Below are 27,784 nucleotides of genomic sequence, written 5' to 3' on the forward strand. Positions count from 1 at the left end.
CACATAAACCATTGAGTAATCTTCTACATTGAGTTTTGGCACAACCAATTTTGCTTTCCAGTTGTTGTGCCAGTGAGTCTCTCGCTTGGAACCCCAGGTAATTTATTTTTCCATCTTGTCTTCATTTACCTACCTCACCAGTCATTTTGTAATCAACCGCCATGTTTCTCTCCTATGATTGGGTTTTTTATAAAAAAATGCTTAGTTTAAATTGCTTGAATTTTTTCCACTGGGTTATCTATCTTAGTTTGGTGTTTAGTGATTAAAAAAAAAAGTTATTTTGGAAGATTAGTTGAAGAGTTTTATCTACTACCAGTATCAAGCAAAGATGTTCTTAACAGTTTTCTTTCTAAATATTCAGTTAAGCAAAAAAATTGATTAGATGGTATAGAAATAAAAATTAAATTCATTTTCATTACAGTTTGAAGACATTTTTTGTTTTGTACTTGATTAGCATGATTTTGATCTACTTTAGGATGAAAAATTATTTTGCACTCTACTACTTTTTATTTAGCAAAAAAAATATTCATCAAATTTTTCCTTTTAAAGAAACTTCATGCCTGTTAAACATAACTTTAAAAAGAAATTCCAATTTGACTGCTTGGCTATATAGCGAAAGATGAATGTAAATCTGTCTATGTAAGTGCAATCTATATGATGAAAATAATATTTGACAGCATTTCGAAAACGGTTAGATAGGTTTTGATTCAGAAATCTAGAGATATGGCTGATGAAAGATTTTTTTTTTTGCATAAATTTAGCTATGAAGTTTTCAAAGAGAAAAAAAAAATATCTGGATAAGAGTTTCTGTTCAAATGATCAAAGATCAGATGGTATATTATGTCACTATTTTTATGATATTAAATTAAAAATAAATTATTAAAACCATCTCCAAAAAGTTTTAATCAAATTTAAGATTGCATAGATATAAAACTATTAAAAATGCTCAATTATTTTATGATAAAAAATTTTTTTTAATACAGCTTATGAATTATTAACAGCTTATTAATTATTATTATTATTATTTATTTATTTCCCAGTGGTAACAATAAATTAAAAAAAGGTAAACTGGCTGAATTTTGCAATTTAGAAATTCTATTATTTATTAATAAAAATCAAAATATTATTTGAGTAATATTATTATTATAATTGCATATTAGGAACATTTGTATAAATATAATAAAAATATCTTTTGAAAAAAGGTAGTTTAAAAACAAAAATAATAATAATTTATAGAATTCTAAACTGGTGTCAGTATCAGTAAAACATTACTGTTAATAATAATAAAATATTTTTAATAACAATTAAATATTATTAGTAATAAATTATTATTGATAATTACAGTAAAACAGTAATAATAATAATGAAAATAATGATGAATAAAATATATAATTTTTTTATTTTCTCTTTTAGGAAGTTAATCATGTGGATCTCGATATTTAATATTGCATTCATAGCTTGTAAATGATAAAAAAACATCAACAAAAGTAAATTATCATGAAATGATAAATTTTTTGTAATATTCCAGTTGGTTTCATAACAAAAAATATTAATCAACGAAATATTTCATCAAAAGTAGCAAAAAAAAAAAAAAAAACAAACACTCAACTTTTTGCAGTTCTATATCTAATAAAGTTTTTTTTTTTTCTTCCATCACTGAACAGTGATTAAAAACAGTCATTAATTACTAAATGATTTAAGATTGAATTCGAGAGTTCTATTCAAGTATCAATAAAAGTCTAACTAAATTCCACCATTCCCCTTGATCTATCAATTAAAATCGTTTCATTCTGACTTATTGTCGATTCCCAGAAAGTACTCTATTCCGATCACGTTTTATCAGAACTTCCCACGAACTTTACTCACAGTCTTATATTACTTTGAACCTTAGTAAATATTCTTATAGCACAATATTTTATTTTACAATTTCTTTTTACTACAAAACTATTTTTTTTCTTTTTAGACTAGAAAAAAAAAAAATAGCAACGAATAATAAAAATCCATAATCACAAGAAAATCCTAAACGGATTCTAGATATTGCGTGTAAGCTTCTTACTTGCGATTTATTGAAAAAAGCACTTCTTCACATTCAAAGCAGGATAAAGTTAATAAAAAAAAATGTATAAAAATCTCTATTACAGTTTGGTTAAAAAACTCAAGTCGACTGAATAATTTTTTCGGCTTTAAATAAAATATTATTTCACTTTGTAATACAACGTGAAATTAGTTTGGTAAGCATATGGAGAATTAGAGAGTAATTAGTCTTATAAGTAGTTGTAGAAATTTCCTTTTTAACCGCGAATCTCATTCCAGGAATTCAACTCTCTTGTTGTCGAATTCCAAGGGAGTTTGCATCGCATTTGACCCGATTTTCCCGGAGATTATATCCAGCACTGTCATCCCTTTCGTAGTAGTCATGCGCTTTTACCAAAGCCAGAGAGAAGTTGGTCCAAGTGGAACCAGCAGGGGGTGGTGGTGGTTTTTGGAATGAATCCAGCGACTCTTCAACGTACACACTTGTAATCTGAGGAGCCTTTGCCAAGTCTTGTGCACTCTCTTACCCAAAAAGTATGGGTATCTCTCATTCACTATCAGAGAATACATTTTTTCATTCTCTCTACATCTAGGATTCTATTCATATTTTTTATCTCCCACATTACATCATTATTTTTCATCTGCTAGCAACATTACACAAATCGAAACTCCAAAGTACTTTTAGTATATTTTTTTTTTTAATTTATGCTTCGGTGGTTTTATTTGTGGGTATTCTGATGGATTTTAAATAGGCTGGTGGAATAAAATGGTTTAAATGTTTCTTCAAAGCTATTTGTCGATTGTATACTCGTCAGATTATTCAGAATACAAACCAATTTTGTTGTTGGAATATACACAAATATTTTTTTGAATCCAGGATATAAAGAAAAATAGAAATAAAATAGGAAAAAGTTTTCATTTTGTTGAATATAAATAATTGACGTAGAAAAAAAAAATATAATAATTTAGAGTAATTTTTTTAAAAGTCAAAACAACATTTTTCTTGGATAAATATAAACAATTATACTGCAGGAGTGTTTGAGAAAAATATAAAAAATGATGATTGATGAAATACATTTATATTTCCTTGGTGTAGAATAAAATTTTCTGACTAATAAATTTAATGAATTCAATTTTTCAGAGTAACTCCAATAACTGTGTTATATACGTTGAATGAACTCATCTACCTTTCCATATTCTTTTTCTAGTAATCCTCATTTTATTTTCCATTTCCATTCGTTCGAGTATCATCAATACTATCTGATATATTCACACGAGCTTATGAGGAATATTTTTCTCACCTCCTTAATATGACACAAAGAAGCATGAATAGTTTGATTAAAAGTAGAGGAAAATAAGAAAGTTGTTCTTTTTCAAGTCAGACACTTTGTTACTTTTTTAGATACTCAAAAACACTGTTTTCTTGTGCTACGTACTAGGTAGTTTTCAATTGCTAGAAAGGTCACGTACAGTAGAGAAATGTCTTATGAAAGGAAGAACAATTTTTGTAGATTTTTCATTCCTCTAGATCCTAAATTGTATTGATTGTTTATTTACTTTGTATAGACACTAATTCTAATAACAAACATAAACATCATATTTATTCACTTCAAAGAATCCAGGAAATTTACTCTAAAATTCGTCAAGTTTATTTATTTATTTTAAAATCACTGGTTTTTTTTTTCTTTATTTTTGGTGATGAAATGTTGGTTCCAATCTTCAGTGTTGCTGCAATAATGTTACTCTAATTCCAACTCTAATGTTCAACTATAATTTGATCACCAAAACCTTTGAATAATTTTAGCATATAATTCAGAATAATTCTAGATTTATTGTAAAAGTTTTAACCATTAAATTATGAACAAAATTTTCTGGAAACCACAAATGCCAATACCATCAGTGGTTGCAATATATCATAATGCTTCAATCCTCCTTTCGGTACAGCCTAAGAAGTTCTCACGATTCAGAAACAGAAAACACTCAGTAGGGTGTGAGATCACAGTTGAGATTGATGTTCAGTTCATTTCTCACCACAATAATGTTGTTATTACACACACTTGCATTAATATCTACATTTAATCAATTATTTAGCAATCTTTCTCTATCACTGCAAGTCTTGGTATTTTATTTCACTGCACTTAAAGTGTTTTGAAATGACATCACCCATTTAATTAATATTCTAGTCATATTTAATACATTTGAATGTGTTTAAATTTATTAGCTACTGGTTTGGTATCTTCTAGAATTACTTCAGCATAATTTTAATTTTATAACAATATTCATACGTCAGTGTATTTAATTTTAGAAAATTCATTCAGTAATTGATTTTTAAAAAAAATTTCTATCTAATCTATATCTCTTAGCACGAAGGAAAAGACTTTATTGCTGACCTAAATCGATTCAGAGGGACCCGAAGAGCTTTTTGATATTTTTTTATCTATTATTTAAAGTATAAAGAAACTCCAAGAATATTGGTAACAAAAATCTTTAGAAAGATTTAAGGATTTTTTTTTTTGATTGAAGATTGAACGATAGTTACGAAATGCATATAAATAAAAAAAGGAATTTTGAATAGTGAAACAGGGTCTGTTTGATCCTAGGAACTTTATTCTTTGGAGAGTCGACATAAATTGCAGATTTTGGGGTGTGGAAATCGGATAAGATAGGTCAAAAGCCGGAGACTGGTTTTCTATGCCGGAAGTAATGGTTTATATATAGAATGAAACGCAAGATCGTATAAGATGGTTTATTTTAGCCAGCTCTTAGATTCGCTTTGTCTACTTCACGAAACTTTACAGGTACTTCCAGCAGGCGAGTCCATATCCGAGATGGGCATAGATTAGCAAGACGATCGATAAACCTCGCCGTTCTCTTAAAATATAGAACCTTCTATCTATCTATTCACTCTTCTTCTTGTTCTCCTTTGGGTTATTCTCTTTACTCAACGAGTTCGAATCAAGATCATCCATATCACGTGTAACCATCGGGTGCAATTTATACTCTCTCTTTAAAGGATGAGATAAAAATCGGTAGCCGATGAGAATCAAATGCTCAGAGATTACCCGGATGTCCCATTTTTCATGAAAGTCAATCATATTCTCCAGGTTATTGTTCTCTTAGGAGAATACGAATAAGGAAGTCTGCTATTATACTTTCTGATAAATTAAACCGACTTCGGTTTTACCAATTCAATCTGACAGAAATACAAAATACTAGTAATGTTGGATTTATTTTTGACAATGGCAGCTGGAAAAATTATTGACTTTTTTTTTTGTTAGAAATTTAATTATTGTGAGAAGAAGGGAATGAAGTCCAAATGAAAAATGTGTTGTGCTTTTGTCAAGAGATGGATATTTTTTTTTTAGCAATTTTTATTAATTAAAGAGCTTTTTTTATTTTTCATAATCAACCATTGTGATTTGCTGAATGTTGGTGACATTCGTTCATGTAATATGGTAATGCTCTTTTTTATCTTCAAGCTTTTGTTGATGAATAATAATAATTCCTATCATTTTATTAAAAGTTTGTGTTAAATTCGATTGAAGTTACACTAGTGACAGCTTCGCCAATGTTACCAAGCGTTCAATATTGCCATAATGAAAAGTGCATCACTATTAACGCTGCTTCGATTTCCATATTATCTTCTACTTGTGTAGAAAATCATTTAAGGCATGATAATAAACATGGATGTAATAAAACGTGCAATATCAAACATGATTATTATGATAAATACTTGAATGTTGATGAATGAAAAATATCTTCTTAGCTACCAATGAATATTGTTGAAGCTTTTTTTCAATTATTAAAGATGACATGGACACTCAATCATAAAAAAGCTGAGAAAAAAAGCTGGATCAAGTTGGAGAAATAAAAATATTTAATTATCAGTAAATGAACTATAAACTTTATAAGAGTGTGAAAAAGGATTGCAAGAGTTTTGTGGACGTGACCAAGATTTGGCAAGAGAGCACGACCAAGACCAAGATCAAGTTTATTAAAGGAAAGCCAAGACCATGACCGAATGTTGGAGATCAAGATCAAGGTTTCCATGATCGTGGTGTCTCGGTAGAGTTTTTATCCATCACGTATGACTTATCTAGCTGAAAATGGTCAAATAAGACCATGTGATAGCTCATGCATTCAAGATAAAGTGAATAATGAATTTCAAATAGTTTTATTAATTTGAAAATGAACTGTTTGCTAATTGATAAAAGTCATTTTATAGATAAAATAAATACATTTATTAAACGATCAATATGACAAATTTTTATTTTATCATTCAGGTAGAAATATAGTAATCAGTTCGATACTCATTCAATTGTATGAAATGAATTTTTTTTGACATTCGTGTTAATTAGAATGGAAAAGCTTTATCGTATAGCTTGTGATAAAACTATGCCAATTGACCTCGTTAACTTGACACATTCCTGAGCATTTCTAGCTATCAAGATAAATCGATTGATGCTACAAAATAAAACAAGTTTCAAAGTTGGACGTAATTAAGGATAATTAGCAACAAGAGTAATTAGACTTGGTGAATCTATTGATTTACATTACACAAAATGTCTCACTTAATGTGAGCCAATTTTCTGATTTAGAGTTTAGATACTTGAAGAGAAGTAAACATAAAGACCTGAAATCTTCCGCTATTTATTTGTCGTAAATTTCCAGTAGATGAAACATCAAATGACACTTTGTAAAAGGAAGAAAGGAATATTTTATGGCCTCCCGTATAAAAATATTTCGTTCTCCAACGTTCCCCATAGTTCCACGAGGAGAACTTTTGGGGAACAAAATTTTTTTTTTCATTGATGCAGCATAACTTAGTTATTTGCTAATAACTCAGGATCTATGAAGCCTATACAAAAAATGAGGATATCAATGAATTCGTGAAGATGAGATCTTTTTATTGCACTAGTTGAAATTATAATATAAATAATAATTAATGCTCAAATTGAAGCAAGTTCCGGTTTTATCCATTTTAAGAGTGAAATAATGGATTTTTTATATGTTTGACCCGATTCCGCATTTCTAGGCATTAAGACGAAGAGAATGAGTGGTCGATCATTAAAATCGGACAACTTTGATTTTTCGACCCAAAAAAATGGCAAGTGGTACCCCTTTCCATTTTTTTTGGCCAAAAAATAAAAGTACTCCGATTTTCAAGTTTGACCACTCATTCTCTTCGTCTTGATGCGTAGAAATGCGGAATCGGAGCACCGCCCGAAAAAATTCACTTTAACACCCTTAAAAACGGGGTACACTAAATACAAATTACGAATTATCATCCCCTTGACTTTAAACCCTTATTACTCGTGAACGGGTGGTCCAATGACCGTTTTTAGGGACGTTTGAGAAAGCTAAAAATCTGAGCTAAACATGCATATCCATAAAACGTGTTTATAAAATTTCCTTCACCCTTAAAATCGCCAAAATATAAAAAAAAATCACATTTTTTTAGGAGTTTGCTAACTATTTTGGCCATTTTAAGGGTGAAATAAATTTTTCCAACGCTTTTCATAGGTATGTATCTTTAGCTTACATTCTGAAGTTTCCGAATAGCTCGAGAAAATTATCATAAGATGATTTCTTCACGAGTAATGGGGGTCCAAAGTCGAAGTAAAGGTCGAAAAATCATCTACTTTCGACTTTGTACCTCTATAACTCTTATACAAGTTATCGAATAATGATTTTCTCGAGCTATTCGGAAACTTCAGAATCTAAGCTAAAGATACATACCTATGAAAAGCGTTGGAAAAATTTATTTCACCCTTAAAATGGCCAAAATAGTTAGCAAACTCCTAAAAAAATGTGATTTTTTTTTATATTTTGGCGATTTTAAGGGTGAAGGAAATTTTATAAACACGTTTTATGGATATGCATGTTTAGCTCAGATTTTTAGCTTTCTCAAACGTCCCTAAAAACGGTCATTGGACCACCCGTTCACGAGTAATAAGGGTTTAAAGTCAAGGGGATGATAATTCGTAATTTGTATTTAGTGTACCCCGTTTTTAAGGGTGTTAAAGTGAATTTTTTCGGGCGGTGCTCCGATTCCGCATTTCTACGCATCAAGACGAAGAGAATGAGTGGTCAAACTTGAAAATCGGAGTACTTTTATTTTTTGGCCTAAAAAAATGGAAAGGGGTACCACTTGCCATTTTTTCGGGTCAAAAAATCAAAGTTGTCCGATTTTGATGATCGACCACTCATTTTCTCCGTCTCGATGTGTAGAAATGCGGAATCAGGTCAAACATATAAAAAATTAATTATTTCACTCCTAAAATGGGGTAAAATCGGAACTTGCTTCAATTTGAGCATTAATTATTATTTATATTATAATTTCAACTAGTGCAATAAAAAGATCTCATCTTCACGAATTCATTGATATCCTCATTTTCTGTATAGGCTTCATAGATCCCGAGTTATTAGCAAATACCTAAGTTATGCTGCATCAATGAAAAAAAAAATTTTGTTCCCCAAACGTTCCCCTCGTGGAACTATGGGGAACATTGGAGAACGAAATATTTTTATACGGGCTTGTATTTCGTATATAAATGGTCATGAGTATCAAGTTCAAATGAGTTCGGAAACTGCCAGAACGGTCAGCCAAGTTGTAAAAATTGGCTCATATGATGACCTTAACCTTCGATTATAACTCCCAAACGTTGCTGTTTTTATTCACATGACGTCCCAGCATTGACTATGTATAAGAAACGAGTGTATAAAAGGGGCAAAATACGTTCCTTAGTAAATTTATTGTTATTGCTCGAAAAGTCTCACAATCTATAGAGATAACAGTAATAGCAATTACCACTGCCAGATATAAATCGACCATCAAGTTTCAAAACAAGTTTAGGTTCATCCTAGGTACTTACGGGAAATAAAAGAGCAGCTTCTATCTATCGATAATACCGATTATGGGTATTTTTTGTATTCGTTTGTTGAAATTCTCTCTTTTTCGCTTGAGGAAACTCAATCGAGTAGAGTTGATGAACTTCTGAGATTCATTTTAGCTGATGCAGTTGATGAAAAAAATATCACACATTAGATTTTATATTTTTTTTTTTGTACTAAAACGAACAGAAATAAAACATAGAAGTATTATCTAAATAAAAAATAACAATCTTCTAAATAATTTTATCAAATAGTTTAAATGCTTAAGTGAAGAAAAAAATTATAAAACAAATTAAAAATATTCTTTTTTACGATTTTTTTTTTGTTAAATATAAAAAACATTTTTACAAGTTTTAAAAATAACATCCTCAGATTTTTTTTTATCACATTATTCTATTGTAAATCTTGGTGTTTTACTTTAAAACACTTGAGTGCATCTCATGATATCTTTTTCACTGTAATCAATATTTCTAAAGTTGATAAAACGTGAGAAGTCACTAGATTAAAAATATTTCATCATACATCATTTAATTGATTGAAAGTCATTGAAGATAAAAGAAAAATTGTATTGTAATTTATTATGTAATGTGATGTTACTGAAGTGATAAAAAAAAAATGTTGAAGTTTAAAAAATGAATATACTTCCTTTGAAGTTGAAAAAGTATTTAAAATTCACTACCATGTTAAAAAGAAAGAAGTAATGTACTTGAGTGTTTTAAAATAAAATATTTTACAAAAAAATAGAATCATAGAGTTGAGAATAAAAAAAGTTCAAGATGATAAAGTTCAGATCTGTTTTAGTAATTTCATTATAAATCTATTTCTTTTTTTTTATTTCAAATTCTCCAACTTACGTAATTGAAGCCATTTATATTGAGCAAAAATACTGTATTCAGTGGATTATTAATAAAGCTGATTGAAAGTTCTTACAATGATCTACAAAGAACATAGAGAGAAAAAAGTAGAAGCATAACATGAAATAAAACTTTCAGTTGGTGTCTGGATCATCATCAGACTGTCCTCAAAAACCACTGGACGATTGTTAATCCGATTCTCACTATCCTGTTGAGAATCTCTCTGGACCAGTGGGGAAATATAAAAAATTAATCCAGAGGATAAAGATGCCTAACGGTGACGATTTCCATGATGCAAATCAACAAAAAACAAGACTCTCCAACTTACACTGTGTCTAATTCACCAACAATAAATCTTGAGATCCTGTCAGTTTCTTTCACCACAGACATTTAACTTTTTTTTTCAAACAAAATATGAATGTCTTATCAAAAAAATGTTCCTGTGGATAGTATTTTTATTGAGTTGAACATCTTGTTGGAGTTCAGTTGTGAACAACTGAAATATATATAAATCCAAGAAGATGCTGCCAATTGGAATCACTCGAACTATTTTCAAGATATCGATAGGAAATTTAGTATCATATGTTAAAACTTTGTTTTACGATATATCGAACTGGTTAATCAATAGTTTCAGGTGAAACTTAGAGTGAAGAGAGATAAAGTTCCACATGAAATTGTATCGACATTTTACAGCAAAACATTACTTCAAGCTGGAAAAATTTTCTCTTTGCTTCTCTCATGCTTCTCTTTTAGATAAATGAATAAGTATTTTTTCCTTTTGCAGAAGTAAAATTGATAGAAAAAGAAAAATTAGAACCTAATGCTACTGAATAGCTTCATAAACTTGGAGTTCTACTTTAGAAAGAGGTTTTTGCTAAAATTTTCTAATCCTTTTCACCAAGTTTCCCAAATTAAAGACGAAAATTGTCTTTTCAGCTTCATGAAGGAGTTATTCAGGTTCAAGTTGTCATAGTAGACTTTTGTACCAAAGAAGTTGAAGTCTCAAGCTCTCAAGTACAGTTGGAAGAATTTTTTTCATGATTTTTCATCAACGACCTCGAGTCTAATAAAGTCAGACTAATTCTGTTGTAAAATAAACAACAATTTTTTATTTCCAATAAGGTGAATGTTAAATAAAACAAAAATGTAAATTACTATCGTTTATCTGATTTCAAATAATCTCTTTTTTTGTTTACTATCGTGTTGTTAAAGAAGTTAGCAATAGACAAAACATTGTTCGGTCAGTTTTACACCACATTGTCTACTATCGATTCGCTAGAATAGACAAAAAACTATTGAATGAATTTTTTGGCGAATTTTAGCCAATCGATTAGAATTGTTTTTTTTAGCTTTGAAATAAATTCTTTCATTTTCACAATACAATCAGTTTAAAAGAGGTTTTAGATAAATATCGATGAAATTTGTTACTTTAACTGTTTTTTTTTTTTCGTAAAACATCGTAAAAATGCCAACGATTTGACATTTTATTCTGTAATAATTCTTAAACAAATAAAACGAAAGTACAGAGTTAAAATAATAGAGAATTTAACGTTTCAGTGACTTAGAATTGGTTAACTTATGATTTATTTTTTTAAAACGATAAATTGTATTTTTTGTTTTTATTTTATAAGATTGATTTTGTTACAGTGTAGTTGAGAAAAAGTAAAAGGATGACATGCGATTTTGAATTTTCTATAGATGATATGTTTACTATCTTGACCTCAATATATATTAAAATCGATAGTATCGATACAATGCAACATTTTGTCAAAAGTTTAAAATCAAATTATTGGAAAAGTGACTTGAGTCATCTAGATATTTCGTTTCATAACTTTTTTGGATGGCTTTTTTTTTACAGGCAGACACGACAGGTCTCTTCACTTTTCTTTTAGAATTTTAAAACTCAAACTTTTACTGCTATTTATTGAGTGACAGATCGTTATTGCTTGGACAAAATGATGGAAGTAATTCATACAATAATTGACATTGAAATAGTTAAGAATAATTCTAGGTTAGATATACTAGAATTATACCCAAGTAGTAATTTACAAAAAATAAAAAATCACAATTATTTCATTTATAATTCTTCCCACATAACTCTATTACATTTTTACAACTGAGAAAAAATAAACTTTTAATTAATTTCAACCCAAATGAACACAGTAATTTATTAACACTCACTTGTGAAATTCTAGAGCAATAAATAATTGTCAAAAAATTCCAAATGCAATAAAATTTCACATAAAAATTCTCGTACTTTTATTTACAATGAAATTAAATTATTTCGTGACAAATTATGCTTCCGAAACATACCAAAATAACTCTTAAACTGCCTTACTTCATGAAATTAATTTCGCACAGCGTATTACACCAAAATTAGAATGATCAAGTGGAGTAAAATATTATTTCTCGGACGAAATATTAGTGACTAATATTTTGGAGGAAATGTCAACAACTACCTACGTCAAGCACAATTATTATTAATAATAATAATTATTCATCTATTTATTTAAGCAATTATTATTATGTTTATTCATTACTGTTTGTTCAAAGAAATGAAGTTGTAATATATGTTGGTTAAATGTCTCAACATCTCATGCGTAAAATTATGAATATCATGTGCCTTCAAACAATCAAATTTTAATGAAGAGATAATATTTATCATGCGTTAATGTTTAGCGATATTGAAATTTGATTATTTCCTCAATAGAAGAAAAAAAAGTTGTATCAGAATTTAATGTATAAAAAATCTTTCCTGACTATTTTTTTTCTTTATTTTTGTACCTACTAACATGTCAACCCTTATAAAAAAGAAATTGTGAAGCTGGAAAAGCTATAAAATGGGCAATATAGCTGGATATAATGCTTTGAGGAGGAGTAATATCCTTAACTCACGAAAAAGCAAAAATTTCTACGTTCACAGACCCAATAAATCACCATTTTAAGTGATATAGAAGTCTTGCACGCCAACATTTAACCTGTTCTCCATCCTTGTATTCTGTTCGTTTACGAAAACTAAATCTCTATGCCTGTAGTTTCATTAATGAAGACGGAGTAAGAAGCTTGTGTAAAATAGTATCAAGATGATGAGTTTCAAGAAACTTCACTGATATGAGAATTAACTTAAATTAAAACAAGCAAAATAGTTGAGAAGAAGTTTAATGAAAAATTTCATTAATAAAAAGGTAGTTGTATCTGTTTTTTTTTTTTAATGAAATAGAAAAATAATGACGTCATAACTAGCCTTGAAGTAAAAGAACATCATATTCGATTTTTGCCAACAAAATTATTACCACTTGTTTGTTTGGGCGAGTTGCCGAAAACAAATCTGACCCTGACAATGACGAAGACTTTTTGGCCAGCACTATCTAGGAAATGTATTAATATCTCCAGATGACTGGAGCTTTTTTCTCGACTGCTGATTTAGAATGAATATGTGCATCACTATTCCAGTACGTTTCTTTTATTTCCTACATGCCTGTGTAATGGATTGTAAGACCATTTGTTTTTCATTCTTTTATTTTTTTTCTTTAGATTAAAAAATGTTGGTTATTTTATTCTCCACAGGAACTAAATCTAGGCAAATACGAATTTTTATTTAAATATTCTTGTATTACCTAGTTTTCTATTTTGATTTTTTTACAAAATTAATATTTACTTATTTAAAAATTTCTTTTTTTTCTGTTTAATAAAAACATTGAACCACTTCAAAGAGTTTCATCGATAGTAGCTGTTTCATTGAATTTTCTCAAAAGGACTTTTGAACTATGGTTAGCCAGAGAAGTGGAACGAGGTTACGCGTTGGTGTGTTAACGGGTTATTTTGAGGAGAACAAGGGAATCAACGATAGGGAGAGAAATAATATCCTATCCCATTATCTGCCTCAGTTTTCAGTTATTCACATCAAAATCTTCTACTTCCAATGTTCAAGTTTTGATGTCAAACAAATATTAAATAAACTCAATTAAAATATTATAACACAATAATTCCCTTGCTAAATCAGATACATCAAGAAAATTATGTGGAACTTTTTATTCAAAAATTTTAAGTAATGAAAATTATTAGACTATTTTTAACAAAAATACATTTTGCTGCTTAATATAATTTTATTAAATAATATGATATTTATTCCCATACTTTAGTTCAATTTTGACCAGGTTTTAATAAACAGGTCTCCAATAAATGATAATGTTCTGCTGAATAGCAAGTTGTTGATCAGTAATCCAAACTATTTTAATAATTTTTACCCCATCATTTTCTTTGTATATAAATTTTCTTTAATAATGGATGACTAGAGAGTCTAGTAGATTTCAGTTAATAAGCTTAGAACAATGGAAGGGTTAATTACGATAGATCAGTGTTCATAGTATAAGGATTAAGCAGGTCCAAAGTGGAGGAGGGTAAGGATCGCACTCGATGCAACCCTTTCATTAAGACCCTTGACATGCTGTAATTAACCCTTGTATGATTGAGCTCCAGTGGAGACATTCTTTATTGATAATATTATTAAAATAATCTATTAACTGTTTGATAAAAAGTTGGTTCTTTGATAGGATACAGAAAAGAATCGTTTGAATAAAACCTTTGGTAGATTTTTGATGGTTGAAAAAAAATGCAGTGAGTAATTTAATGAAATTATTGTACAAAGATCACAAAAAGTGTAACTAGATACATGAAATTACATTCTAGCACTAAATTGAATATCCAAATTGAATGAACATAAGCCACTACGAGTTTTTTTCATTAAATACCAACCTTGTCTCTTTGATCTCAAAAAGTGAGCATTTTAATTTTATTCCACAATTATTTAAATTTTTCCACTTAACTATATCAAGAGAATCAATAATTTATAGCATAAATTGTTGGAAGGTTTTTTGTGTTCTATTTAATTGGAACCATTGCAAAAAAAAAAAAATCAGAATTTAATCAAATTTTCATTAGAATATAGAACCATTATAGAGAAATGTAAAAAAGTACCCATAAGTCATCCGATCCCTGGAGGGTAAAATTTCCTGTCCTGAATACTGTCTATATTTTTGTGAAAAAGTTTTTTCTATAAATGTACACATCAAGTAACTCCAAGAGAGCAGTCATATAAAAATCGTTAACCAAGTTAAAGAAAAAAAAATTAGCCTACAATATTATTTTTTAGGGTTTTTTTTTTTTAATAATACAAAAAATTAATTTATTAAAAAGTAAATATAATTTTATATTCAGTAACTTATTAAAGTGCCTGTCCAACTAATAAATAGTTTTATAATTTCAATCAACATTTATTTATCAAATATTATGTTAAACATAATCATAATAATTGCAAGTAAATTTAATTAAAACTTATGTATGAAGTATGTAAGAATATTATTGTAAACATCCAATGTTTAAAACTCAATCAATTTTTTTCTTCATCAGATTAAAACATCACTTTTTCCAAGTGTTATGTAAAGAATCATCTCATCTCTCTTTTCTCTCTACTTTCAAGTACGAAAACGAATTAAGAATGACCTTGATAAGTGATCGCGTCTGGACTAATTAACTACCTCATCATCTTTGTTTTACTTTTTCGGAGTAATAGTTTACTTTTCAAAGTAACTTTGATCTTATCATAACTTTTTATGTTATTTTTTTTTACTTAAGCTTCGAAAGCTCAATATTTAGACGTCGATGAAAATGTCAAGCATTCTTTAATATTATTAATAAAATATGTGTCATGACATTAATCGAAATATCATAATTATTTTAATTATATTAAACTCCCTATTATTTTTCAAATCTTCTTAGAAGATTTAAAATATGCTATCATTGATTAATAGAGTGTTTAAAGATTTTCAAGTAAAAAAAAAATAATTGGAATACGAAAAAAAAAAATGATGTATGCTTTTTATAGGTAATATATATAACGTCAGAAAAATGTTTTATACAAAGAGGTATCATAATTCATTCTTGAATTTTACTCGCATAGGTACCAGGTTTAAATATGCTCATGTTAGGGATAATAAACGATCGCAGCTTCATCTTGTTCCCGTCACATTTTCATCACTTAAATGAGTTTCTTTCTTTTCACCGGATATTTCTTCTTCTGTTGATAAGGAAACGAATTTGCGCTAAAAAGAATGATAAGTTGTAGACACCCAAGTTATCTCAATGTAACAATGTCAAGAATGTAATCCAGTACACTAAAAAAATTATATGCTCAGCTTAAAAATAACTTTATTCTTCAATAAAAAAGAATTATTATTAATTAAACAAACAATAAAAAGATTTAAAAAATTATTTTTGATCCTTGCACATAAAAAAATATATTTTTTTTTGATTCTTTAACACTGATCTAATTGAATAATAATTTGTCCCCACTAAATGCAGCAGGAAATAAAATAATTCATTTATTTATTTTTTAATATAGTGTGGAAAAAATTGTTTGACATTAAATACAGCAAAAAGAATTAATAAAAGAACCGAGAAATAAGTAAGAGTAAAAATCCCATTCAAGTAATATTTTTTTTTTTATTTTATTAATTCTATTGACTATTATTTAGTTTAGTGTCCTTCAACAAAGGTATTTTCCACCACTTCCTCACTCTAAAGTAGCTGAGTGTTTATCGTTGAAACCAAACAATTGCTCAATGATAAAAAGAATAAAAATACTACTCTTATTAGATAAAAGAGAACAAGAAAAAAGAGCAGAGAATTTTTTGTGCACCAATAGTACGAAATTGGCAATGACATTGCCCCATTGTCATCTTAAGGTTACACGTTGGTGTACATATAGGAACATAGCAAGCGCCAGTGTGTCTCGAGGTCGTTAGAACAAGGATCGAAGGTATGCTGTACATTGTAGAAGAATATATACAAGCAGTGCACATAGAGAGACTTGGTTGCATGCCGCGTAAAAACACCGGTAGATTCGATCTAAAGCTGCGGCAGTTAGCGAGACGATAGCTACCGACAAGGTCCCATTATGCGAACTCGTGGCCTCTACTGAATGACCGAGACCTCAACATAGCACATATCTCCTGGCCAATTATTATTATTACAAGGCATTGAAAACTCTAACTTTACACTTGTCTGACTATGCGCCGACTTTTCCACTTTTATACTTTTCATTTAATTTTATTATTCAACTCGTTAAGATAATTATTGTTATTAACTTCATCACTCATGTCAGACCAATTATTTCTTTTTATTAAACTCAAGTTTTGATATAAAAACAAGATTCTAGAGGTACTAATTAGCGTTAAATTATGAAAATTACTTTTTTTTGATGTCTTGTTTTCTTTCAACTATTTGGTTTCTTGAGTTAATTTCATCAATAAATTCTAGTACTTATTGGCATTCTCAATTCATTTGATATCAAGGTAGATCGATTGCTGGTAGGTTTATATTTAAATTGATGATAATAAAATATTTATGATTGAATGTTTTTAAAAGACTGTAATGAAGTTAGTTGAGAAATAAAAATACTAATTTGTACATCAACGAGTAATTAAAAATAAATAAATGGAGAATAAGTATTTTTTATTAGAGCAGTAGGATCTTATTTGAATTGATGAATAAATACCTCTTGAATCATTGATTTAATTGAAAATAATTTAAACATCATATTATTCCATGAGTTATTTTAAGATATTTAATTGAAAAATTTCCATTTATAGCAATAAATTTTTTTTAGTAGATAATTTTTTTCCAATTTCAATTCAACTGAAATTTACCTATTGCAAAATAATTAATAAAATGGAATGAAAAAGTAATAATTCTGAGTTATATTATTGATAGCAAAGTAAATAATAAAATAAATGATTTATTATTGGAGAATTATTTATAAAATTTTGTAAATTAATATCCCACAGTCATGATGTGTTTTATGAATATAGTAATTTATTATCATACCTATTAATTAATCTCATCGTTTCATAGATACAGTTGTCAATAGCAGCTTCACGCAACAGTAGTGAAGACTAGAATGGGTCAGCCGTATGATAATTGATCATAGGAAGCAGAATTCAGATTACTGTATCCTTAATCAACGACAAACCATGCAAACAGTCAAGTTTGTTTCCCTAACAGATGAATATTGTATGTCAAGTGCGTTTGTCACATAGTGGAGATTCGTAAATAGTAATTATTCAATGTCTAACTCAGTGCATTCCTTTTCCCCTTAGAGTTCTACTAAAACATATCCATTTCTGATAACTCGATTGTTAATCGATTAATATCCAAAATCGATAAATCTACTTGACAGTATGAGAATTTATTTGTAAGATAACACATTCCATTGCAATAAACATTAATTTTAGATTGATTTAAAGATTCAGGAGATTTGAAGGATTTTAAATAATATCCTTCTCCAGAAGTAAATAAATAAATAATGGAAGTTTTTTTGAGATGAATTTTCTATTTATAAGATCAGTATTCTAGCTTTTTGGTTTAATAAAAACATGGTATTATAAAAAATTAATTGCCATTTATCGTGAAATGTAATGAAAATGATTATTGTAAAATATTAGGTATTGATTTATTCATTCAAGTGTCCAAGTTGTCAATCATTTCTATGTTTAGGGGCAAAAATTCACAATAGTGTATTGAGTTTTGTCACAAAACCGATTTTAATTAGTGACTCACGTAATTTTTAAAATTAATTTACAGATGGTTTAATTGACAATGCACTGTAAAATCCAGCTGTCGTCGTGCAAACGTTATTTGTTGAATTTTGATTGATTCAACGAATTCAATCATTCAAATTGTAATTTGTCGAGTTTTAATTGAATTTATTGGTAGAATCCGATATTTAGTATGATTATGTACTTTACAATTGTATTGTTAGTATTTATAGAGGATAAATCTTTATAGCTACAAGAAACACAGTAGAATTATGTATTTATTTATCATGAAACACTTTTATTGATTTAATAAAATATCATTGTTGATTGTAACCATTGAAAAAAAATATTTATCATTGATATAAAAATATGAGAATCAAGCAAACCTGGATGAAGAATAATTTTTAATTGTTTTTTGAATTATTTTTGTTCAAGTTAAAGCACAAATTAAAGTACAGCAAATATTAAAAAATGTAAAACAATCAATCACCAAAGGAAAATGTAGAAACGTATTATTGTTTCTACATCATGAAGTGGAAATACTCTAGTGTGTTTCAGTTTTTGGAATGCAATTTAGTCAGCTACAAATGATAAAATCTCTTTGATGCTTTAACTTTAAATGAAATCAACAATGTGTTTAAAAAGAGTTCTATGCAAAATTAAATTAATTTATAAGCATTTGATTAGATATAATAATACAGTTTAGCTTGACAATAACATTAGTTCTGAATGTAGTATAACATGTGTATAGGTAAATAGCTTGAATACAGGATTGGTTGATCAATTGTAATCAGGAGAAGTACGTTGGTTGATTTACTATCCTTCACCTACGTGCGATTAAAGCATGAGAATAAAGGATGCCTAGATGGATTGGGTAATTCGTAATTCAAATCACATACCAGAACATTAGGAAATCGACCAAAATGTTTCCCATCCATTAATACCAACTCTTCATACAGATAAATTGAGAAGAATTATGGTGAATGTCGTGGAGATTTTTATTAGTGAATTAGAATTTATGAAATGGATAATTAATATTTCTTAAAATAATGAAGAAAAAAAAGCTTTAGAATGATTAATCGATTTATTTTGTCTGTTGTGATGTTGAATTGATTCATGGATACTTGAGATTGTAGAAAATATAGATATCCTGCAGCCACAAGAGCACAGATAGAATTGTAAGAGGAAGAACTGAGTTTTAATGGAATCTTTTTCTAATATTTTTCATGAAACTAACAATTCTCAATGATCGTTTATTTATTTATCTTATTTGTTCTGCAATTGTTTCTTATAAAAAATGATATTGTTTCTGTTTGTTTCGATAAGAAGAGTAATCATTATCTTCACTTGAAGACTGGTTTGCCATAAATTGTATATAAATCATTTTTGATAGATTCACAAAGAAGGATTTTAAAAGATCTATCATTATTATTATCAAATAAATGTGAACAAAATTATCATATCTTTGGTAACTAATTTTTGATGTACCAAAGTCTTCTTGACACGATAACAAAAATTGTACCTCAGAGAGCAGTGAAAAAATTTAGCATGCATAAAACGTGGCTGTCAAGATGTTGGAGATATTTTTTTTTTTTTTAAAGTGAACTCTACCAGAGTAAAACAGGATGAACTTCAGTACTTGTTTTTTTTTTTAAGTAAGTTGGTGATCAAAGTTGCGACTATGACAAAACATAAGCTTTAATCTTCTGGTTATGTAGGAACCTAGAAAGCTGGTTGGAATTTTGAAAACAGTTTTTGTGGTCAGTTGATAAAATACTCTCTGAAATCGAAATAGGAAATTTTGACAGGCTGTTCTATTTAAAGATTCAATTTCATTGGAGAACTGTAATTGGCAGGATCTATTGTTATTTGATGAAAATTTCCATTTTCAGAGATTTATTAATTGAAAATATATTTCACATATTTTTCAGTTATTACTCTTTTAGAAATTTTAACAAATGATGTCAAATATTCACATTCAACTATTCAGTATTAGTGATTTTAAAAAAAATCTCATGGATGTAAAAATTTTAAAAGGCTTATATTGCTAAAAAAATCATCAAATATTAATAAACTACGGTCCATTTGAAAGTTTATATTCAGTAGTTTCCTCTAAATATTTTTTGCTCGTTCAGATCTGCTGCTTCATAAAAATGTTAGGAGGGTAAAAAACCCTTCAATATGAAGCAGTAGGGATAACACATTTTGAGCAGACTATTTTAAGAGTCCAGAATTTAAACTTTCAAATGCACTCTAGTTCATTAAAATTCGATGATACTGTCACGAAACTACCTTTCAAAATTTTCCGGGTATTACTTGAATTTATAATTCACTATTTACCTTCATGACATCTCAAAACTTGTGACTCAACAATGTGTTCTAAGTACACTACACAATATTTGTAAATATCATCAAAATTCATCAAAAAGAAAAGTAAATTCGTTAAAACAAATTTACTTATTAGACTGAATCAGTTATTTACAGAAATAATGATTATGTAAGCTTTAAATTAACACGAGTGATTAATTAATATACCAATTAATTGAAAATTGCTTCTGTTGAATTTAATAAAGGTTTAATTAGATCTCCAAATACTACAAAATAGCTCTGACATTTCGCCCACGATGTCATAAGCTATAGTAACTGGTTCAATAACAGAAAAAAACTGACATTAAAAGTTAAATAATGATAATAAATATCCTTTGTGACGATTTTAGAGAGTATGTAGTTGAGTGAAAATTAGTTTGACCAAAAACTCGATGCGAGCAATGGTTTGTGAAATTCGTCATCTATTTACCGTTTATGGCGTGAAGTTCAGTGGGTGCTTTGAACTGAGCTGTATGGAGAGCAAGCTCACCAGTATCAGCAGCCGCCTGGAGCAACAGTTGCTGATGATGACGATGATGTCGTGTTGATGTCCGATGGTGATGCACACTATTGAGCACAATGTTACTGGAGGTCCTACTGAGTGCTTTTCTTTGTCGTACTGCCTCTTTATAGATCCGACAATACATGATGATCATGACTATCCCAGGAATCCAAAAAGACACACAGGAACTAATTATTGAATATGGTCGATTAACTACAAATGCACAAAGCTGAAAAAGAAGATTATGTTAATAGCCATTTCTACAAGTAAGTTGACATAAAGATAAGAAATTATTTTTCTCAAGAGTTGGTTACTTCAGCAGATGCAGAATAATTTCCTTCTATGATAAGATATTACAATAAAAGTAGATGTCTCTTTATGGTGATCATCCTTTGCAACTTTCAAATAATCTATTTTAATACTCTGTGCAAAGGAAAGTTATTTGCGTCTCGTTTATGATGATTATTTGTCATTTTATCAAAGTGATTTCTTCATTTGTTATATCTTTACATCTCCATTAGAAGAAAGATGCTTCTTTGCAATTATATATCTAAGAAGGATGACATAAATAAGATATTTGAGTCAGATAATCTTTATAGTTCTAAGAAATAATTATTGTAAAATAAAATTAAAATATTTTTCTTTTCATTCATACCAAAATAGTCTTGATAATGTTATTCACCCTAAACAAAGCTAATGTTGTGATACTGTTCCTAGAATTTGGTGTCTAAATATGACATATTTTCTTCTTTATTAAAAGCATAAATAATCAGAATTGCAAAATTGAAAGATAGTTATGGGGAGGAAATGTCATATTTAACTTCTTTAATGAAACGAGTTTCACACAACTTATTTATAAATGATTATGACAAATTATTTTTGCAAATATTGTCTTCTCTATTACACATTGGCACCCTAACTGTCAAGATTTGTGGCTTAAGAAAAAATAATAAATATTTATGATTAATGGATAAACATTTATTGGAATAAAGGAAAGAAATAGATCATCCGTATATAATTTCGTTCCCCTCATGGGAGTATAGGGAATGGTTGGGGAACGAAATTCTTTTTTTTTAGATTTTTCCTCTCTCCTCCAAATGTTTTCTACTTGCAAAAAAAAAATATAAATAATGAAATTAATGAAATAATGATATATTAGCGAAAAACTGTGAGACAAAAAAAGTGTGTAACTTCTATGCTAATAATGCTAGGGGGTTGATCGAGGGCTCATTTGGAAGATCTCGACGAGAGGAAAAAAGTCGATATAGTTAAATTCATAATGGTAACATAATTCATGCAAAAATTGAAGCAAGTTCCGGTTTTACCCCATTTTAGGAGTGAAATAATTAATTTTTTATATGTTTGACCTGATTCCGCATATCTACACATCAAGACGAAGAGAATGAGTGGTCGATCATCAAAATCGGACAACTTTGATTTTTCGACCCAAAAAAATGGCAAGTGGTACCCCTTTCCATTTTTTTAGGCCAAAAAATAAAAGTACTCCGATTTTCAAGTTTGACCACTCATTCTCTTCCTCTTAATGTGTAGAAATGCGGAATCCGGGCACCGGTCAAGAAAATTCACTTTAACACCCTTAAAAACGGGTTGCACTAAATACAAATTACGAATTATCATCCCCTTGACTTTAAACCCCTATATCTCGTGAAAAAAAGGTCTAATAACTGTTTTTAGGGACGTTTTAGAAAGATGAAAATCTGAGCTATCTAACAATATCCACAGATTTAATAAAAAAAATTTCGTTCACCCTTAAAATCGCTAAAATATAAAAAAAAATCACATTTTTTTAGGAGTTTGCTAACTATTTTGGCCATTTTAAGGGTGAAATCAATTTTTTCAACATTTTTTATGGATACGTATCTTTAGCTTACATTCTGAAGTTTCTAAATACATCCTTAAAATCATCATTCGATAAGTTGTATGAGAGTTAGAGAGGTACAAAGTCGAAAGTAGATGATTTTTTGGCCCTTACTCCGACTTTGTACCTCTCTAACTCTCATACTACTTATCGAATGATGATTTTAAGGATGTATTTAGAAACTTCAGAATGTAAGCTAAAGATACGTATCCATAAAAAATGTTGAAAAAATTGATTTCACCCTTAAAATGGCCAAAATAGTTAGCAAACTCCTAAAAAAATGTGATTTTTTTTTATATTTTAGCGATTTTAAGGGTGAACGAAATTTTTTTTATTAAATCTGTGGATATTGTTAGATAGCTCAGATTTTCATCTTTCTAAAACGTCCCTAAAAACAGTTATTAGACCTTTTTTTCACGAGATATAGGGGTTTAAAGTCAAGGGGATGATAATTCGTAATTTGTATTTAGTGCAACCCGTTTTTAAGGGTGTTAAAGTGAATTTTCTTGACCGATGCCCGGATTCCGCATTTCTACACATTAAGAGGAAGAGAATGAGTGGTCAAACTTGAAAATCGGAGTACTTTTATTTTTTGGCCTAAAAAAATGGAAAGGGGTACCACTTGCCATTTTTTTGGGTCGAAAAATCAAAGTTGTCCGATTTTGATGATCGACCACTCATTCTCTTCGTCTTGATGTGTAGATATGCGGAATCAGGTCAAACATATAAAAAATTAATTATTTCACTCCTAAAATGGGGTAAAACCGGAACTTGCTTCAATTTTTGCATGAATTATGTTACCATTATGAATTTAACTATATCGACTTTTTTCCTCTCGTCGAGATCTTCCAAATGAGCCCTCGATCAACCCCCTAGCATTATTAGCATAGAAGTTATGGGACTATTCAGAATGAAAAGAAAGAAGATCTTTTTGATATCAGGGGTTGTTAAAAGATCATTTGTTCGTTAAGTCATTTACGATAAGATATAAAAAATGATTAGACAATAATTGCCATTAATTAATAAGATTAAATAAATTCCAAAGTTATTATTTGCTATTAAAAAAAATTATTAATAAGAAAAAATTCAATTTCTTGCTTTTATTTGATTGGTTACTTTTATAATGGCCTATCAGGATAATAAAGTGAAATGGAAGGAGAGAAAAATTATTACAATCATGAGCTAATATTTTTTTATAGATAAAACGTTTCTTAAGGTTATAAAAAAAGAAGATTTCCAAGCTCTTTCTAATAGTAGACTATGCACTTTAATATATCCACAGGAACTGGAGAAGTAAGAATTTTCAATTGTCATAACGTTGGGTTTTTTTTCCTGTGCTTTAACTACTCAAACTTTTGTATTACTTTCATATAAACAAAAGTCTAGTGTGATGTACATTAAATTATGACATTATATCATCTATTTTTAATTCAAAGAAATTTTTGTGTAATGAATTTCTTCTAATATTTCATTTATTTCATTGAAATTTGTCAATTTAAATATAAAAATGAATGATATAATTCAGTAGAAAAATATTTTAAATCACCTGTAAGAGACGTTGAAGAGTGACAATTTTATAAAATGTGATTTTCAAATTTATTCACTCAAATATAAAATACGAAATTCAATAGGAAATTAATGAAATTAAGCCAACTGTTAAAGTTAAGCTAACAAGAGAGGAGAATTATTTTTAATAGTTGGAAAGTATGCTAAAAATGACTTCTGAAATAACCATAATACTAAGAATAAAATTTCTCTTTTCAGGAGGATAAGAAGAATACCTCTGGATTTTTGGCCATGTTGTCTAAATGTTCATTGGTGGTGTACCATCCCATAAATATCGGCATAAAGCTGATAAGTGCTGGTAGAATCCAAGCTCCACCAAGAAGACATCCGACGGTGCTTTGTTTCATGATGACCGTATACTCCAACGGACTGACAATAGCGTAATATCTGTCGACGCTTATACAACAGAGATGAAGGATTGAGGCAGTTGAGAAGTAAACGTCTAGAGAATTCCAAACATCACACATAAATCTACCGAAAAGCCACCTGCCTCCAGATAACTCCACTGATGCATTGAAGGTCATAGCACACATGGCAACTAACAAATCTGCAGCTGCTAGACTCACAACGTAGCAATTTGTCACGACCCGAAGTCTCTTGTGTTTCCGGACACTAGCGATCACAAGTGCATTTCCTAGAACCGCTGTGGTTATGATACTACCCATCACAATACCTTTCATCACCACAACGAAGATATTAACATTGTCTGGAAGATTCTCAACAGTTGGATTGCCTGCTGGTACAGCAGTGCTGACATTGTTATCACTTCCTGTTGTTGATGAAGCAGTACTACTTGGCGTTGCTGAATTTTCTGATTCTATTTGACCTGGTAAACTTGTCGTCACAGCCGCCATTACGTTCAACATGTCTTGGAATCCACCAGCCACTTTGCCTGTCACTTTCTTGGAAGATCATGCAAGACGACGGATCCGTGCTAAGGATCCAGCACGTCCACCATCCAGAATAAGCTTCGATCGTTTCAACATCTTTGAAGATTTCTTCAAATATCAATTATCAACATTTAGAACAATTGTTTCTTTTTTTTTGTTTTCTTTTATTAAACTGTGTCTTCAATTTGTTGATAAAACGATTATTTTCATTTTATCGACATTACTTTCAACTATTGTAAAAATTAATAACCAAATTATTGAAAAACATGGTCAACGTTTTTGTGCTAGATTTAAAATAACTCAATAACAAATGTCAATAGTATTCATTTACTCATACATTAATGAGATATTTTTTTTCAATCATCAATATTTGAGAGAATTGAAGAATTGAAGTGGAATATTCAAGAGTGAAAATAAAAAATTGAGTATGATTCCATTTTCAAACATTGGAAAATTGATTGAGTTGATTTATATCTTATTATATAATGCTTTGATAGTCTAATAATTACTCAAATTATTCATAGGATGTAATAGTGACTTTAATTAATTTCTCTCTTAAATAAAAGGTTAAAAGAATAACAATTTAGCACAAATTTAATCACATTTCATAATAAAATAATGACTATTTAATTTAAAGTCTAGAATGATTATTCATTCACAAGTCAATAAAAGTATTGATGGTGAAGTTTAATAAAATAAATAGCTTTTTAAAATGAACAAGAAAGTTATTTCGTAAATACTAATCATTATTTGATGTGCATCTTTTGAAATCTTAAAAGATTTAGTTATAATGAGGTGCATAGAAAATATTCCTTTGAATTTGACCTCAATTCAATATGAAAATAGGAAAGATAAAAAAATAGGAATTCAATAGACAGAATTTGCGACGTCACTAATACGACTCAAGAGATTCAATTTTCTCAAACAATCATCTCCAGAGAAAATGGCAAAATGAGTGTACGAGAAATATGCAGATGGCTATGATTTACGTCAAAAAAAAAAAAATGGTCACCTAAAGCTTGGAAGGAAACTAATTAAAATAATTGCCGCTCTCATCTAACAACTTGTTAAAAGTTTTACAAATGTCATCAACAGCAATCTTTGAACTTTGTTATCGTTAAAAATTACAAACATTAAAAAATAAAAAACAAATTATTATTTTTTTGTTGTTTTTGAATATATTATTCACTTCAAAACAAATAAGACTTCAAACTAAAAAAAAAAAAACTCGAATTCCATTAAAATATAAAACGAGATGTGAATGTGAAATAAGTGGTAACATCGATCCATGTCAAATGTAAATATGGTAAATTATAAAAGAGTGTCAAAAAAGCAGAAGAAGAGAAAATGACACGAGCAGATGGCCTAGAAAGTGATAGAAAGACCATTTGCACTCTCTGTAAATATTAAACTAAGCTCCAAGCATATCAAACTCAGTGAATAAGTATTCGTGATAATTACTCTACTGTAAATTCATCTATATATACATGTATACCTTGTTCATTTGCACAAGAATGTTGAATTAAACTATAAGCTGTCATTTATATCATTATTTTTTTCAATTACTTAGATAAAAACAATGAGTAATATCATTCGTGTCTTTTTAAGGTATAAAAGATCATGTCGCTAAGTTTCAATGATCATTTAGCTCACACCAAAGTTCATTCTCTACGAGCATTAAACGTAACAAGAAAATCCGGAAATGAAGGAAAAAGCAGAAAAGAACAAAGTTATTTTGTCTGATAACATTCAACAAAGTCTCCTTTAGTAATTATACAATTGTCATTTAAGATACTTCTAAGTAAATATGTACAAAATCATTGACCATGTGACTTGAAATAATAATTAATTAAAGTCCACTTAATTAATTTATTAACAAAATAAACAAAATAAATAGAAAAAAGGTAAGAAACAATGAAGCAAATGAATATTGAATAAAATAAAATGTAAATAATATAAATAAAATATTTTTCAGGATAATTTAACGATAAATAATTACCGATTATCATTGAAAAATCGCTGGATATTCACAAACATTCTTCATGAAGCACACGCAATGTTTTGAATCATCACACGCGTCTACGCACACTCGTTTATTAAAAGTATCCTGTCGACCGAAGTAATAGTGAATGAAAGAAGAGGAAGAAAGACAAAATACAAATTGCTACGGTATCTCGCAAAGGGGGGTTGAACATCAACTAGTA

At 28.9% G+C, this 27,784-nt stretch overlaps 1 protein-coding gene across 1 annotated transcript; it reads right to left on the reverse strand.

The window, feature by feature from the left end:
• Positions 1–60: 60 nt before the first annotated feature.
• On the reverse strand, positions 61–27,784 carry LOC118072408 (octopamine receptor beta-3R-like). The gene is made up of 4 exons (XM_035092265.1): positions 27,580–27,784; positions 24,906–25,688; positions 21,174–21,474; positions 61–172 (listed from the first exon to the last, which is right to left on the reverse strand). The coding sequence occupies exons 2-4, from the start codon at positions 25,554–25,556 to the stop codon at positions 153–155; spliced, it is 972 nt and encodes a 323-aa protein (XP_034948156.1). The 5' UTR covers positions 25,557–25,688; positions 27,580–27,784; the 3' UTR covers positions 61–152.

This window comes from Chelonus insularis, unplaced genomic scaffold, assembly GCF_013357705.1.
Source record: "Chelonus insularis isolate UGA/USDA-ARS -01 unplaced genomic scaffold, ASM1335770v1 contig_93_pilon, whole genome shotgun sequence".
Lineage (NCBI taxonomy): Eukaryota > Metazoa > Arthropoda > Insecta > Hymenoptera > Braconidae > Chelonus > Chelonus insularis.